Source organism: Pseudonaja textilis, chromosome 4 (genome assembly GCF_049901715.1).
Source record: "Pseudonaja textilis isolate UNSWEBS1 chromosome 4, rPseTex1.2, whole genome shotgun sequence".
Lineage (NCBI taxonomy): Eukaryota > Metazoa > Chordata > Lepidosauria > Squamata > Elapidae > Pseudonaja > Pseudonaja textilis.
Genome location: NC_141993.1, coordinates 7,710,050 through 7,727,400, shown reverse-complemented (window position 1 = coordinate 7,727,400; position 17,351 = coordinate 7,710,050). Strand labels below are relative to the sequence as shown.

Genomic DNA, 17,351 nt, shown 5'->3' with positions numbered 1-17,351 from the left:
TGCATTCTTCCTCATACTGTAAAAAAAAAATAAAAGTAAAAATTCTTAGCAGAGAATATTGTCTTTAACATAAAGACACCCATTTATGATATGGACTTCTCTTTTGATGGAGTTCAAGTGGTTGATTTGATTTGGCAAGTAAAATCAATTTGATTTTGAGTCCCCCAAATCAGATTGTTGAACAGAATCAAATTAAACTGTTGATTCAGCTCAGGAAAAGGCCTCCAATTCAATTCAAACGTTCCAATTGCCTTAGTATTGTATTTTGAATCAAATACTTGCACGGCTGAAAGGGAGAACAACTGTGATCAACTTGTACAGTCACTTACTAAGACCCAAATATTTGTGCTTGGACCTCCCCCAAAAGAGAACAACATTATTTGATATATCTACAAATTTGTTTGTTTTTCCTTTCTTCCAGCTTTGCTTTTATCAGCGTCAGAAATCTACAAATCCACCTGAATCTATTTCAATATGTACCTCAAAAAAAAAAAAAAAAACTAAGTTCCCTTTCTATAAATTAATGAGCCCAGACCTTATAGTGCAGAAAATATAATGAAAAGACTTATACTGCAGAGAAGAGCAACTAAGATGATTAGGAGACTGGCCAAGAAATTAAGCTAGCCCTGATGGTTGATGTGTTTTTTGTGATTTGAAGGTGTCATTAACCTGGGCCAACATGGTTATGGTTTCAACCTTTATATGCCATCCAGCCATGAACAGGAGGCCACATAATTTCTATATAAATTCTAAATAATTCAAACATAAATTCAAATAATTCAAATATATAAATTCTAGATGAAAATACTGGCGACACTTGGAATACTATATCCAGTTTTGGTCGCCCTGATGTAAAAAAGTTGTTGAGAAAGAGTGCAGAGAAGAGCAACCAAGATGATTAGGGGACTGGAGGCTAAAACTTATAAAGAATGGTTGCAGGAACTGGGTGTGGCTGGTTTAGAGAAAAGAAGGACTAGGGGTGACATGATAGGGGTATTCCAATATCTAAGGGGCTGCCCCAAAGAAGAAGGGGTCAAATTATTCTCCAAAGCACCAGAGGGCAGGACAAGAACCAATGGATGGAAATTAATCAAGGAGAGAAGCAACGTAGGAATCAAGAAAAATGTTCTGACAAGGAAAACAACCAATCAGTGGAATGACTTGCCTTCAGAAGTTGTGGGTGCTCCAACACTAGAGATTTTTAAGAAGAGATTGGACAACCATTTGTCTGAAATAATATAGTGTCTCCTGCTTGTGCAGTGGGTTGGATTAGATGATGTACAAGTCCCCTTCCAACTCTGTTACTCTAAGTTCTAAGATACCTCCGATACCTCCGCTCTCTTCCAACTCCATTATTCTGTTCTCTGTTATCCCACTCTCAAAAGGAGGCCTTTAATCGGTGGCAAGTTCTGGAAATTCTCACAACTCACATTCCAAGAAGCAGGAAAAACAGAAAAAAAGCTATTCTCCTTTCTTATATATATGCAAACCACAGACTTTATAAAGTCAGGAAAGAGGGAAATATAGCTAGTTGACAATACCTTGCTGACTTTCAGTGGTCTAAAGAAATTAAGCAACATCATGTCTGATCAGTATTTGAACAGAAAATGAGAAAGATATAGCTAGATATGGGACTCTACTAATAGTAGTTTTAACTGTTCAGCTGTTTCCACTTTTGGTGACTTTATAGGCAACTGATCTCCATGCTACCCTGTCAAACACAGCTGTTGGATTAGAATGTAATAGAGCTGGAAGGGACCTTGGAGGTCTTCTAGTCCAGCCCCCTGCCTCTGGTGGAGACTGACTCTGAGGGAGAGTAGGAACAGCTGACAGTGGGGTTGTGGAGGAGGCTGGGGAAGGGCAGAGGCCAGCTGAGCAGTCAGAGGAGGACTCAGTCCCATCTCCTCTCCACCCTAGGGCACACAGGGAGAAGAGGATAAGGGAGAGATGTAGTCTACTGGGGAGGAGAGGGCCTTGATCCTCTTCATGGGCTGCAGCTGTGACAACTGGATAAGAGGACAGACCTGCATATGGGCGAACTCTGGAAACAAAGCGTGGAAATATCTCTAGTTTATGGTTCCTTTCTGAGTTTGGCGTCCTTCTCAGTGTGTGTTCTGATATCTGTGGACGTCTTCCAGCCCTTATCTTGCCTGGTTTGTGTAGTCTTTTTCCCTCCTTCTTGTAACTACTTGTGTGGGAGTTTTTTGTCTTCCTTCAAGGATATTCAGAGCTTGGAAGCAAAGTGAAGGAATAAAAGGGGCTTCGCCGGGTTTTTGTGACTGTGTTTATTTTGTATTCCCCCACCCTGGGTCATCACACTGCTCAAGCAGGAGAACTTATACCATTTCAGGCAAATGGTTGTTCGATTTCTTCTTAAAAGCCTCCAGTGATGAGCACCCAGTGATGAGTGGAACAACTTTGAAGGCAAAGTTGTTCCACTGGTTAATTGTCCTCACTCTTAGGAAATTTCTCCTTAGTTCTAGGTTGCTTCTCTCCTTGATTAGTTTCCATCCATGGTATCTTGTCCTGCCCTCTGGTGCTTTGGGGAATAATTTGATCCCCTCTTCTTTGTGGCAGCCCCTCAAATACTGGGATAGTAGATATTCATCTTTGTATCAGCTTTGACAGTATCAAGTCAGTGTGTTCTTTACTTGCCCCTTCTTCTTGTCCACTAGCCATACCGAGCATCATAGCCTTCTCTATGAATTTGCACGCAAGTAAATCAGACATAGTTATGTCAGACAGGGCTATACTAGGAAAGTGTGTGTGTGTATGTGTTGTGGGGAAACTAATCCAGAAAAACAACACAGACTATCAATGAAGTCATCAGAATTTGAGTTTACCTCGAGAGTGACTTTCTCTCAAATAAGAAAACAGCGCAATGATCTGGATGCAAAAGTGATTCAGAACGATTCAGAACGCTCACCTGTCAGCAACTCCTTCACAACAGTGCCTCACTTCCTGAATTTGAGTGACAGCAGGATAAAAGCACAACTATCTGGAAGTTTTCCTCAAAGTGAGAGGGATTTGTTCTCTCTCCCCTTCACGGAAGAACCGCTGAGGCTCACGTTCGAATGTTCAGATCTTTTCATGCCAAGGAAACACGGACAAATGAATCGTCACACTTGAGTCTGTGTTCGAAACTGCGTGGGACTGGAGGAAAGGAGGCAATCTGTTGCTTTCCAGCCTTCCTAGCAAGCTTTGGAAATCATTTCAAGGAAGATTTTATCATAGTATTTTTGTTTTTTTCATCGCCGGCCTGGCTGCTTTCCCAAATGCAAAGACGGCAGATTATCACCTTTATTTACTCTAATAAACGGGCACAAAAAGATTTCACCGTCCAACCAGGAATAAAAAGTTTGTCTTTAAGACATAATATATATAAAGGATACGTGTTGTATTAAGGGGTGGGGGGAACAGAGAAGCAAAACAAAGTAAATAGGCAAAAGAAAGTGAACAGTGAAGATCAACAAAGAACATAAAGGGGTCTGGAAGTTAAATTGTATGATGAATGGTTGAGAGAGCTACGTATGTCTCGCCTATCGAAGAGAAATATTTCCAATACTTGAGGGGCTTCCACAAAGAAGAAGAGGGGGTCAACTTATTCTTCAAAGCACCTGAGGGCAAGACAAGAAGCAACGGATGGAAACTTATCAAGGAGAGAAGCAACCTAGAACTAAGGAGAAACTTCCTAACAGTGAGGACAATTAACTAGTGGAACAGCTGCCCTTCAGAGTTTCTGGGTGCTCCATCACTGGAGGTTTTCAAGAAAAGATTGGACAACCATCTGTCTGGGATGGTATAATGATTCCTACCTTGGGCAGGGGGTGGACTAGAACACCTCCACTGTCCCTTCCAACCCTATATTGTCCGACAATAAGGTTTCTGTTAACACGTTTATGTCAAAAATGTTTGGTGGTAAATGTTCTTTCCAGATCTTGGCAAATTGTTTAATTTTAAATCCTTCCCACCAAAAAAGGTTATTTTTTTACAGCCTTTAAAGATGGGAATACTAAGATACATGCATGTAGGTTTTTTTAAAACAACAACATAAAAGTATGAATATTTAATTTTTTCTCATCAGAGCTAAATAATAAACATGAGAATATATATCACAAAAGAGAGGCTTTAAAAGCTAACCTTGACCTTCCACAAGTGGGTTTCTTACAGCAACATTTATTAGGTGCTCCTTTGAGGAAATGAAGAATTTCCCCTAACTACCTCTATTCCAACCACAACTGGCCTTAAATGCAAGCTACTCAATGCAAGAAGCCTTGTGAATAAAATACCTGAATTTCTCCTCTTACTAAATACGGCTAAATTTGACATTATATTTGTCTGTGAAACATGGCTCAATGCATCTCTCCCTGACTCCATTACCACAGTAAGAGATTATCATGTTTACCAATCAGATCATGAAATCCATAGAGGAGGTGGTGTTGCTATCTTCTATAAAAAGTCCCTACATCTAAAAAACACCCAAGTTTCCCAGGAGCTTGCTATTCCTGAGACCATCGTCTGTGGACTGTCCTTAAATATCACATTTTGGTTCTTACTATGTTACAGAGCCCCTGATTATGACATTGAACATGCAAACAAGCTAAATTCACTACTAACATGGGCAACATCCTGCCCACATGCTTTTATCTTTCTTGGTGACTTCAATCTACCTCATATTAACTAGAACCTTAATGAATGTACAACTGAACCCACACATGCAATCTTCTACAATGCAGTAATAAATCTGGGACTAGAACAACTAGTAACCAACAACACTAGACTTAACAACTTCCTTGATCTCATCTTCTGCAATAGTTTGAATTCAATTTATGGAATACAAATTAAGGAACTCTTTTCCAACAGTGACGACAACATGATTGACTTTTGTCTCAACATAGGTCCACACAAAAATCATCACAACGATGGAATCCCCAATTATAACTTCAAAAAAGGCAACTATGATCTTATAGACAATGATCTCTCATCTCTTGATTGGCAAATTCTATTCACTGGATGCAATACTGTTGAAGACCATTACAACATATTTTTTACTTGAAGTCAAAAGAGTCATCAAACTATATGTACCAATAACAACCCCCAAAACCAGAAAAAACAAATTACCCATAACAATAAGGAAGCTTCAATCCAAAAAGAAATCACTTTGGCGGAAAAACAAATCTGGTCACGTTGCCAACTTCAAAAGCCGATACAAAAATTTATGTCACCAGATAAAGACTGAATGCACCAATTATCACATTAAACAAGAGGAAAACCTTCTACGCACCAATTCCACCTTTGCTTTCTACAATTTTGTAAACAACAAACTGAAATACTCAAGGTCCATCCCACCCCTGAAAGGACCTAATAGTAAAGACTGCAATGATGACACCATTAATGCCAACCTCTTTAACACATTCTTTGGCTCAGTATTTGTAAACAGCAATGGATCATGCCCAGTATTTCCTAGTCAAACCACAGACAGCTACAATGATCTAATACATATCGATTTTACAGAAGACAATGTTGAAAAAGCACCACGCAATCTAAAGCCATCAATATCTGTTGGACCAGGCGGAATATGTGCCTACTTCTTAAAGAAGCTATCCACTGCCATAGCCAAATCTCTAATCATAATCTTTGAAAAATCTTTCAGGACCAGCTCCTTGCCAAAGCTATGGTCACAAGCCATGGTCATCCCCATCTTCAGAAAGGGAGACCCCAGCCTAGTTGAAAATTACAGACCAATCTCTTTATGCTGCGTCACCTGTAAAGTCATGGAATCAATTATTAACCAATCCATCATCCTCCACTTAGGGACAAACCCTCTAATAAACAATTTGGTTTCAGAAAAAAACTATCCTGTAATCTGCAACTCTTACACTACAAAAACATATGGACTACACAACTCGATCAGGGCAAAGCAATAGACGCAATCTACATAGACTTCTGTAAAGTCTTTGATTCAGTGGCACATGACAAACTACTCCTAAAACTAAAATCTTATGGTATCTCTGGACACCTGCATAACTGGATAGAAGCATTCCTGTCAAACAGACAACAAATGGTCAAAATTGGGAGCGTCCTTTCAAATTCTGTACCAGTCAACAATGGTGTCCCCCAAGGCAGCGTTCTAGGACCAACTCTCTTCATACTCTACATAAAAGACCTCTGTGATCATATTAAAAGCAACTGCGTTCTCTTCGCTGATGATGTAAAGCTATTCAACCCCACAGATAATTCTGCTACCCTTCAAAACCCTCGACTATGTATCAGAATGGTCAAACAAATGGCAACTTCAAATCTCAACAAATAAATGCTCTGTCTTACATATTGGCAAAAATAATAATAATCAGAAAATACAGGCTGAATAGTCAAGACCTTGTTGATGATCCAAACTCTGTCAAGGATCTTGGAGTACTCATCTCTAATGATTTAAACGCTAGAGCCCACTGTAACTACATAGCCAAAAAGGCATTAACCTAATCTTACTTAGCTTTTTCTCTGGTAATATTACACTACTAACTAGAGCATACAAAACATTTTCTAGACCAATACTCAAATACAGCTCATCAGTCTGGAACCCACATAACTTATCTGATATTAACACGGTTGAGAAAGTCCAGAAATATTTCACAAGAAGAATTCTCTACTCGCAGAATACCTTATGCCACCAGACTTGAAATTCTAGACCTAGAAAACCTAGAACTATGACACCTTCGGTCCAATCTAAGTATACTATATAAAATCATACATTGCAATGTCCTACCTGTCAATGAATACTTCAGCTTCAACCATAACAATACAAGAGCAAACAATAGATACAAACACAGGGTTAATTGCACCAACTTGATTGCAGGAAATACGACTTCAGCAACAGATTGGTCAATGTCTGGAATACTCTACCTGACTCTGTGGTTTCTTCCCCCAACCCCAAAAACTTTAACCTTAGACCGTCTACTATTGACCTCACTCCTTTCCTAAGAGGTCTGTAGGGGGCGTGCATAAGTGCACCAACGTGCCTACTGTCCCTGTCCTATTGTTTCTTTTATTTTTCTTATATGTATCTGTTGTGGCCCCGATTCCCGAGCCTATGCTGTCAGAGGAAGAGGACCTGGAGGAGGAGGAGGAGGAACTGGGAGTGCCTTCCTCCCCAGGACCTTCCTCTCTTGCAATGCCTTCCTCCCCAGGACCTTCCTCTCTTGCAATGCCTTCCTCCCTGATAATGCCTCAGGTTCCATCAGACAACCGAGAGGAACAGCCTGAGATTAATCAGGAGGAAGGCATATCGGAGCAGCCCCTGACAGGGAGTAAAGAGGAAGAGTGTTGGCTCAGTCCTAAGCAGCGCCATAGGGAGAAACATGAGCAGCAACATAGGAGGCGTGGGAGGGTCAGAGAGTGGGCTGAGTCATTGAGCCACACCCCACAGGGGATAAAACTGGGTGTGTTTTCTACTGAAACTTTGTACGGGACAAAGTTTAACCTTACTTCAGATTTTCTTTGTGGACTGCCTTGTAATTTTCTGTGAGTAAAATTTTATTTGCTATCATTTTGGACTTGGCGGGCAGGACGTGGTGGAATGCCACGAATATTATCAGTTCCAAAGAATTAACTCTGTGAAGTCCAAGCCAGCTTGCTTGCCTGTGTTTGTGTGTGTGTGTGTTCTCTTTCATCTTTTTGGAAAGAGGAAAGGCGAGACAGAACATGTATCCATGTATTCATAACTATGTTTTTACTTATACCTATTATCTTGTAAGCAATTGACAAACCAAATAAATAAAATAAATAAATAGAATGAAGAAATGGTTTGGATCAAGAGGGATGGTTAAAGTCACAGCCGGTTTGCTGCAAATGGTTAAAGGCAATGAGCTAGAAAATGATAAATCTGTTGTGGCCCACTGGCGGCTGGTAGAGCTGGCAGCAGAGTCGGACAGTGAGGAGGTTGGAGAGGAACATGGGCCAGTCCTGGAGGCTGAGGAAGGCTCGGACAAGGGCTCTGCATCGGAGGCAGAGATGGGGCCAGGCCAGTCTGGCAGCCATCAGCTGCCTTCGGAGTCAGACAGCTGTGAGGCAGGGGAACAGCTGGTTCCCAACCTGCGCATGCACAGAGCTGTCAAAGGAAAAGAACAATTATGAACTAAGGGTCGATGTGGGAGTAAAGCCACAGGTGGATGATGAATGGCCCCTCCCATAGGGATTAAAAGAGGAGCAAAAGGGGAGGGCCCCTTGGTTACAGCAGTGTGAAGATCTGTTCTGTGCATCTCAGAGCCCTTCCTAGTCAGCACTGCGTTTGGGAATAGTTACTCGGCAGCTCTCCAGGCTAGGTAAGATCTGTGCTCCTCATTACAGCCTTGAAAGACTGTTTGCCAGGCCTTTGGCTGAAGGTGAATGCAAGAAATTCACCTTTGTTTAATAAAAGGGGTTTTGCCAGGACAAAAAGTCTGCTTAGTGATTTTTGGGGAAGCCTGGGTCAGAACAAAATCGTAAATTCTAGCCCTCTTTAAGCACAGAGTGACTTTGGACCACTGATTTTTTTTTCAACCCTAGGAAAAAAAAAAAGCCCAAAATTTTCCCAAGGGTCCAGAAGTCAAGACTGACTCAAAGGTGGACATGTATACCCCAAAAATTAAAGCACCAGAACTCAATGGATTCTGTGTGGAACATTTCAAAGTATTTTTCATAACCTGTATTAGTATACTATGTTTTTCCTAAAATAAAAAGTATCTTCTTTTTTACTTAGTAAGGCATATGTTAAAAACAAACAAAATGATTTATTCCCCTGTTCTGTGTACTTAAACAAACAATGGCTTTGATTTTGTGTTCAAAAGGAAAAGATGTCAGGATGCAGCCTTTTTTTTTTTTTTTTTTGCAAACTAGATACTTTTGCAGAAAAGGAGGAACGCAAATGATCACAGATGGGCAATTCCCGTCTTGGCAGAACCTCCGTGCAAGGTGACTCAGCATTTCCCAGGCTGTCATTCTTAATTAGTTTAGACACAAGTCCCCTGAAAAACTCTTCATCATAGAAGAATCATAAAGGCACATTTAGACCCCCCAAAAAAAAAAAGCTGTCCTGGTATTTATCCACACAACTATTTGCCCATTATATTTGGAATCATCTAAGCTTAATCAGGTAGATTAGATTAGATTAGATTCCATTAATTAATAGATAGATAGATAGATAGATAGATAGATAGATAGATAGATAGATAGATAAATGATGGATGGATAGATAGATAGATAGATGATAGATAATGAATAGAGAGATGAAAAGATAGATAGATAGATAGATAGATAGATAGATAGATAGATAGATAGATAGATAGATAGATAGATAGATAATGAATAGAGAGATGAAAAGATAGATAGATAGATAGATATGGATGGATAGATAGACAGACAGAGACAGAATCTCTTCTTAAAAACCTCTGTAACTTCTTGTGGCAAGTTGTTCCACTGATTAAACGTTCTCACTTCCAGGAAATTTCTCCTTAGTTCTAAATTGGTTCTCTCTCTGATTAGTTTCCATCCATTGAATCATTTTCCTAAATCAGAACAGAGCTGGAAGGGACCTTGGAGGTCTTCTAGTCCAAGCCTCTGTTTGAGCAGAAGACCCTTTGCCATTTCAGACAGGTGGCTGGCCAGTATTTTCTGAAAGACCTCCAGTGATGAAGCACCCAGAACATCTGAAGGCAAGCCGTTCCAATGATTAATTGTCCTCACTATTAGAAAGTTTCTCCTTATTTCCAGGTTGCTTCTCTCCTAGTTTCCATCTATCATTTCTTGTCCAGACTTCAGGTGCTTCGGAGAATAATTTGACCCCTTCTTCTTTGTGGCAGGCCCTCAAATATTGGATGTCAGGATTCCGATGGTTAACCCCATTTAAATCATAAGTCTCGAGCCAAACTTCCAAAACTTCAAAAGGATTTATTGGGAGTAAACATGCCAGCACTGCCTGGGTATAGCCGACTCTGAGACACCTCATTCATTGTCACTCTTGACCCTGGTTTTTCCCCCAGCCCCTGGGTGTATCATAATTCATATTCTCCAATGAGACACATCCATAGCCAAGAGTCATCAATCATGCTCTCCAATTAGGATTTTGCACAGCAGAAACTTTGGTCACCTAGTTACTATCTTTGAAAACATTTATGGAATGCAGTTTCGGTTTTGCAAGCTGCAACACTGGTTCCCCCTTCCCTTTCTGTTGGCCACTCTAAAATGACCAGAGAAATATTTTATGAGTTGACACTGGAACACTGCTATCATGTCACCCCTAGTCCTTTTTTCCTCTGGACTAGCCATACCCAATTCCTGCAACTATTAAGAAAAGGAATGGTTTATATCATAGTACTATGCCATCTTACAGATTTTAACCCCCAACGTACGCAGGTATCATGATAGTTTCTGCTTTTATGAAGCACTTCAACAGGACAATGCTGCATTTAATTTCTGACAAGTAAAATGGATGTTAACAATTATTTTGGTAATAACACGTTCACTATTAAACAGCAATTTTTTTTTTTTTTATGGGAATGGAAGTCTCTCTGTTCAAGGCAAAAAAAAAAAAAAACCTCTGCTGAATTCTCTGAAGTGTCACAAAGCATTTGGTTGCCTAATGGTTGGTAGAAAACGTCTGTTTGATCCCCCCAGCCTGCCCCTCCCCGCCCCTGGCCTTATGCATTGCATACATGGGAGCTGATCTCATTTCATCACAAGGAATGACAACTGCACTAAGTGGAAGAGGCTAGCTTAGGACATGTCCTGCAGCCTAGAGTCAGCTCTGTTTAGGAACAGAAGGGAATAGTGAGGAGCTCAAAAGAAACATTGGTTTAGGGTTGTCATTGCCATTTTCCAAGCCACTAATCATCGGTTCTCTCGTTTTTCCGATGAGCAAGGCTGGCTCATCCTTCAGTTCGATTCAATGACGGCAGAGAAGAAGGGACTGTTTGCTTGTCCCACGCCAAGTGCCACATGGGATTTATGGAGTTTCAAAGGGAGCCCTGGTTTGTTCCTTAAGCTCTGATGCACGGTTCACCTGAGGTTCTCCTTGGAACCTGGCATGAGGAGCGGCCATGGCTTGGACTGAGCTGCACCTGTGCAGCCTCTGCCTGTGGTAGAATCTCCATCTAGAATGAGGGAAGGACTGAAAAGGAAAGCGTGAAGTCCTTGCAGTGATAGAAGCAATGGAGTCCAGATTCCCCAGAGAATTCTTCAAACTTTTATCTAACTACCCGTGTTTCCCTGAAAAATAAGACTGGGTCTTGTTTTATTTATTTTTTTATTTTTTTTGCTCCAAAAGATGCATTAGGGCTTATGGGGAAAATACGGTACTGAAATGCATCCGTTTGGGTGACGATCTTAACCAGGGCTTATTTTGGGGATAGGGCATATATTACAAGCACCCTGAAAAATCATGCTAGGGCTTATTTTCCAGTTGGGACTTATTTTTTGGAGAAATTGGATATTCCCAAGAATCCTGGCGTGATTCTTGTAAAATTAGGCAACAATAAAGAAGAACCTCTGATCAGCTCAGAATGTCATAATGCCTAATAATGATCCCAGAGAGTTTCCTGGTTCTTTGAAGGACTCCCAAAAGTGACACAGTTAGTCCTTGACTTAGGACCATTCATTTAACGACAGCTCAATGTTACAACAGCCTCAGAAAAAGCAACTTTCAATCTGTACTCGTACTTCGTACGGCCACACCACTTCTGTGATCACATGATGGCAGCATCCCTGTGATTACATGATCAAAATTTGGATGCTTGGCAACTGGCTCATATTTATGAGTGTCCGGGGGGGTGAGGGGGGGTTTCAGGTGATTTCCCCTTTTGTGACCTTCTGACATGCAAAGTCAACAGTGAAGCCAGATTCACTTAACCACCATGTTACTAACTTTACAGCTGCAGGGATTCACTTAACAACACTTCCCACTGTCAGTCCAAGACTAGCTGTATCTACGCAATTCTCTGAGGGTACCTCCCATCCGACATAAAATTTGCTTCTAATATTGCCAGCAAAAACTCAACGTTCGGTGTTTGGGGGGTCTTATTAGTCCTAGAAAAAATCACTATGGGGCTTAGAAAGTTTAGCAACATTATTATTACTATCATTATCATCCTCATCCTCATCATCCTCATCCTCATCCTCATCATCATCACAGTAAGCCAGATGTCCAGACTGGGTTTGGCACTTTTGTCTACCTACCGAGTCCTTCCCAAGGACCTAGGATAGGCAAATCTGGATACCTTTGCCATTATTATTATTATTATTATTATTATTATTATTATTATTATTATTATTATATCTTTGGTGAGATTCACAGCCTTTGGGGCTGGTTGGTAGCTCAACAGCTCGAGTCCTAACCAAGGACCTAGAAACTGTTCAGGTTTTCATTATTATTATTATTATTATTATTATTATTATTATTATTATTATTATTATTAAATTATTATTATTTAATTATTATTTATTATTATTTATTTATTATTATTTATTATTATTATTTTCACCTCATGAATTTCCCGACCTAGCTCATTTGAGTAAGGATGCGGTCATGCTTCAAGAGGACCACGAGAGGGCAGAAGGACACAGCTCTAAAAACAAGACCAAAAAAACCCTCAAACATCTTGACAATTTCTACCATTTGAGATCTATGGAATCAACAGGAGAGAAGCCGCAAGTTACCGAATGCCAGAATTAAAGTTATGAAGCTTACAAGTATCGCCATGTGTCCCTGTCCCTCTTCAGGGTTTTAAATAACCATCACAACTTTATTTTAGCTGGCAAAAGGTTGAGCCTGCTTTCTTCTTCTTCTTTAAAAGCTGTTTGAAATTCTACAATGAAGTGTTGGGGAAGAGTTTCTGCCAGATTTCAGATTTTAAAAAAATAATCCACCTGGTTTTAGAAAGGCAGTACTATCAACAATTCAGTGGAAATATCAGGATTATGTTACTCTGATTTACCCATGAAATAGCTGTGAAAGAACGAAACGGCCCATACAAAAACTGCATTTCCTCCTGGATGGGTTCACACACCATGCTTAAGCAACACAAACTGTGGTTTGGAAATCCCTGAATCCCTGGAGGGTCAAAGAGATCCATAAAAGGATCGCCCCTCTCTGCCTCCCTCCCTCCCTCTGTCTCTTCGTCCTCTCTCCCTCTCTCTTGTTCTCTCCTTCCTCTCTCTTCCTCTTTCCCTCTCTCTCATTCTCTACTTCCTCTCTCCCGCTCTCTCCTTCCTCTCTCTTCCTCTCTCTCATTCTCTCCTTCCACTCTCCCTCCCTCTCTCATTCTTCCTCTCTCCATCTCTTATTTTCTCCTTCCTCTCTTCCTCTTTCCCTCTCTCTCCCTCTCCCTCCTCCCCCGCTTTCTCTCTCTCATGCACACATACAATGAGAACATTGTCAAAATTTGTTCCAAGCTTAACTTCTTATTCGGTCTGCGCAAGTTATTATACCCCAAAGTTTGAGAATTCCAGTGACACAATGTTAAATAATACTTAAATGTAATTAAAACAAATTTGGGATTCTTCCTTGCCTAACCCTAACAAAATGATTAATTTGATGCTCAGTTGATTAACTGAGTTAATTAATTAATTAAATGATTAATTACCATGCTCAGTTTTAGCATGGTAGTGAACAGAACTTAATCCAACTCTTAGTTCCTGGCACAAGGAAAATGAACAAATGGCAGCCCATCAGGAGAAACTCACATCATAGTAGCTTAATATGGCAAATGCTGCTGAAAATGAGCTTAACAAAGACAGATTTGAGCCATACCAAAGGTCTCCTTCCACCAGCACAGGAACTCCCCCATATAAACATTAAAATCTTCCTGCCAGCCATATTTATTACGCATATGTGTCAGGAAGATAGATCATATAATGAAAACAATCATCTATCTCTTTGTTGCAAGTAGCTGTAGTTTGCCACAGGCAGAGTTTCATTCACTTTGAATTTTTATCTGAATGAGCCTGCATTTTTCAGAATATGGCAATGCACGTTATTAGTGAAAAGTATGCTCAGAGTAATAGAATCACACAATCATATAGTTAGAAGGGATCTTAGAGGTTATATAGCCCAGGCAGGAAACCTCACACCATCCTAGAAAAAAGGACTGCACAATTTTTTTTCTTGAAATTCTCCTGGAATCAGTTCAGAGGACAGGCTAGTCACTTCCCATGAAACATCGCTTCACAATCTTACAAGTGGCCATTTTCTCTTCTACAGGTAGTCCTTCACTTACAAGCCTTCTGTTTAGCGACCATTTGAAATTACAATGATACTAAAAAAATGTAACTTACAACCATTCCTCATGCTTATGACCGTTGCGGCAATCCCCAAGGTCATGTGATCAAAATGAGCCGTGGTGGCGCAGTGGTTAGAGTGCAGTACTGCAGGCTACTTCTGCAGTACTGCACTCTAACCGCTGCCTGCCATTTGGTAGTTTGAATCTCACCAGGCTCAAGGATGACTCATCCTTCCATCCTTCCAAGGTGGTAAAATGAGGACCCAGATTGTTGGGGACAACAGGCTGACTCTGTAAACCATTTAGAGAGGGCTGCAAAGCGCTGTGAAGTGGTATATAAGTCTAAGTGTTATTGCTAAGTTGAAAGAAAGGGAGGGAGGGAGGGAGGGAGGGAGGGAGGGAGGAAGGAAGGAAGGAAGGAAGGAAGGAAGGAAGGAAGGAAGGAAGGAAGGAAGAAGGAATGGGGCAGGGAGGGAAGAAAGAGGAGAGGAGCAGAGAAGAAGGGAGGAAGGAAGGAAGGAAATGGGCAGGGAAGGAGGGAGGGAGGAAGGAAGGAAATGAGATGGAGGGAGGGAGGATGGAAGGAAGGAAAGAGGAAGGAAGGAAGGAAGGAAGGAAGGAAGGAAGGAAGGAAGGAAGGGCTATGGTTGGCACAGTGGTTAGAAAGCAGCATTGCAGGCAAACTCTGCCAACTGTCAGGAGTTCGATCCTGACCAGGTCAAGATTGACTCAGCCTTCCATCCTTCCGAGGTGGGTAAAATGAGGACTCAGATTGTTCAGAGTAACAGGCTGTCTCTGTAAACTGCTTGGAGAGGGCCATAAAACACTGTAAAGTGGTATATAAGCCTAAGGGCTATTGCTAGTGCTATTTGGGCACTTGTGTGTACTTACAACAGTTGTGGTGTTCATGTCATCATTATTTGGATGTTCCTAGAGGGATTCTGACAATCAGAGTCAATGGGGAAATCCAGATTTGCTTAATTACCGTTTGGTTCATTAAACAACTATATTGATTCACATAACAATAGCCAACAGACATGTAACTTCAGGTGTGGCTCGTCTGATGAGCTGTTTTAGCAACATCAATTCTGGTCCCAAGAAGGGTTGTAAGTTACCTGTATTTTCTTTCTCACATATACATTGCAAAACAGCAATTTTGTATACTTACCAAGCCAACTTCTATTTAAATACACAGAAACGAACACGGGAGGAACAGTGAAAAAATCAACCACAGAGTTTACTTCCAGCCAAAACCATAGCTTGTCGTTGGCTGCTATGAACTACAAAAGAAAGAAAAACAGACAGACAAGAATTAAATAAGTGAAATAATAAAAAGGCAAGGACAACATTTGGCATAAGTGGACCGCCAGCCATCCTTATTTTATGAAATAAGCCAGAGGAATCCTGAGAGTTAAAGTCCCCAAGTCTTAAAGTTGCCAACTTTGGAGACCCATGTTCTAAGGAACGTCTTCACAATCTTTGGGCCCCATAGATCAGGCTGTGTTCCTCATCTGACATCTACAATCATTTTAGAACCTGTAATGGCACCATAATAGAAGTGGCTGACTTTGACCCTGGATGCAGATCCCAAATAACAAATTAACAGATTTGGAAGGGACTTTGTAGGTCATCTAGTCCAACCTCCCCCCCCCCCACCCACTAAAGCAGGAAACCCTACACCATTTCTGGACAGATGGCAGTCCAGTCTCTTCTCAAAAGCTTCCAGGGATGAAAGCGATGAAGATTCTTCCACCCTTTGGGAAAAAAATAATCAAGGAAGCCTATATTTGTATTAAATAAAAGATTTCCCTCCAAAACATCATATTGCCTACTTTCTTCTGGATGGATGGATGGATAAATGAATGGATGGATAGATAGATAGATAGATAGATAGATAGATAGATAGATAGATAGATAGATAGATAGATAGATCAAAGTGCACCTTTAAATGGAACAGATTTGCCCTAATTGCATATTTATATAAAGATCATTAATAAACATTCATCCATTTTGCTCTTTGTGGACAAAAACTCAAGCATCGGAAAAAATCTAATTTAGCTATTGAGGTACAATATATATATATATATTTTAAAAAAATAGTGAATTCAGCTTAAATTCTTAGTGCCAATCCATTCATTTGTGTCTCGATATAAATATCCACTTAAAAAATTATACTGGAAAAGAATCCGTCAAATGGGAAAGACCCCTGTTTAAAATCTTGGCAATAGATAACCAATACCACCTAAAGTAAACAAGAGAACCAAAAAAATGACCTAAAACTTGCACATACTAAGCTATATAAATATTGAAAAATAATCACAGTGGCTTGCAGAAACCGTATCTATCATACCAGGATGGCAGGATTCGGGTTGGTGAGCTGTGTGCTTAGTCTCTGAAATAATTTCTCAACCTTGGCTTGAGACTTTATCAGGGCTGAGAGGCAGGATTATTGGCATAAGATGCCACAATACACCTAACCAAACTCTTCTGAACTTTGTGCTCGGGGTGGGGAAAAAAATGAAATGGGTTTTACCGATTAGACAGATCCGTTGATACAGAAATGGCTAGTTTATTATACTACTATGAAAAAGTAAAAAGTTGGGGTTTGATGTTACCGTCTTATTTTACGGCACCAAATGTCTTTTCTTCCTTTTCCCCTTCTTTTCTACACTCTCCCCTTCCCCTGTTTACCTACTATTTGTTTTTGTATTTTATATTGTAAATTGTAAACAAAAAAATAAAATAAAAAAAACACCAAATCAGACTCAATCTGCCTCCTCGGGGAATTAGAAGAACTTATCTAGTAAGGTAAGATAAACCACAGGGCTGATGTGTGTTCAGCCCAAATCTGAGACGACAAAGTCCGCCCTTATAATATCCTATCTATTCCACACAGAAGGTATTTCAGCTTGGCTCAAATTGGCAAACTAAGGGACCTACCATGGTAAATATAGTACAACAACCTAGAAGTAAGGAGGAACTTCCTGACAGTGAGAACAATTAACCAGTGGAATGGCTTGCCACCAGAAGTTGTAGGTGCTCCATCACTGGAGGCTTTTAGGAAAAGAAGATTGGGCATTTGCTTGGAATGATATAGGGTCT

General features: G+C 40.4%; 1 protein-coding gene across 12 annotated transcripts in view; it reads right to left on the bottom strand.

The window, feature by feature from the left end:
• KCNMA1 (potassium calcium-activated channel subfamily M alpha 1) overlaps positions 1 to 17,351 on the bottom strand; it is a 504,709-nt gene that overhangs the window by 205,907 nt on the left and 281,451 nt on the right. For all 12 annotated transcript variants that reach the window (XM_087933804.1, XM_087933806.1, XM_087933813.1 and 9 more), the window contains exon 5: positions 15,418 to 15,529. In XM_087933804.1, coding sequence (XP_087789930.1) covers positions 15,418 to 15,529 — 112 coding nt within the window. The remainder of the gene's footprint in view (positions 1 to 15,417; positions 15,530 to 17,351) is intronic.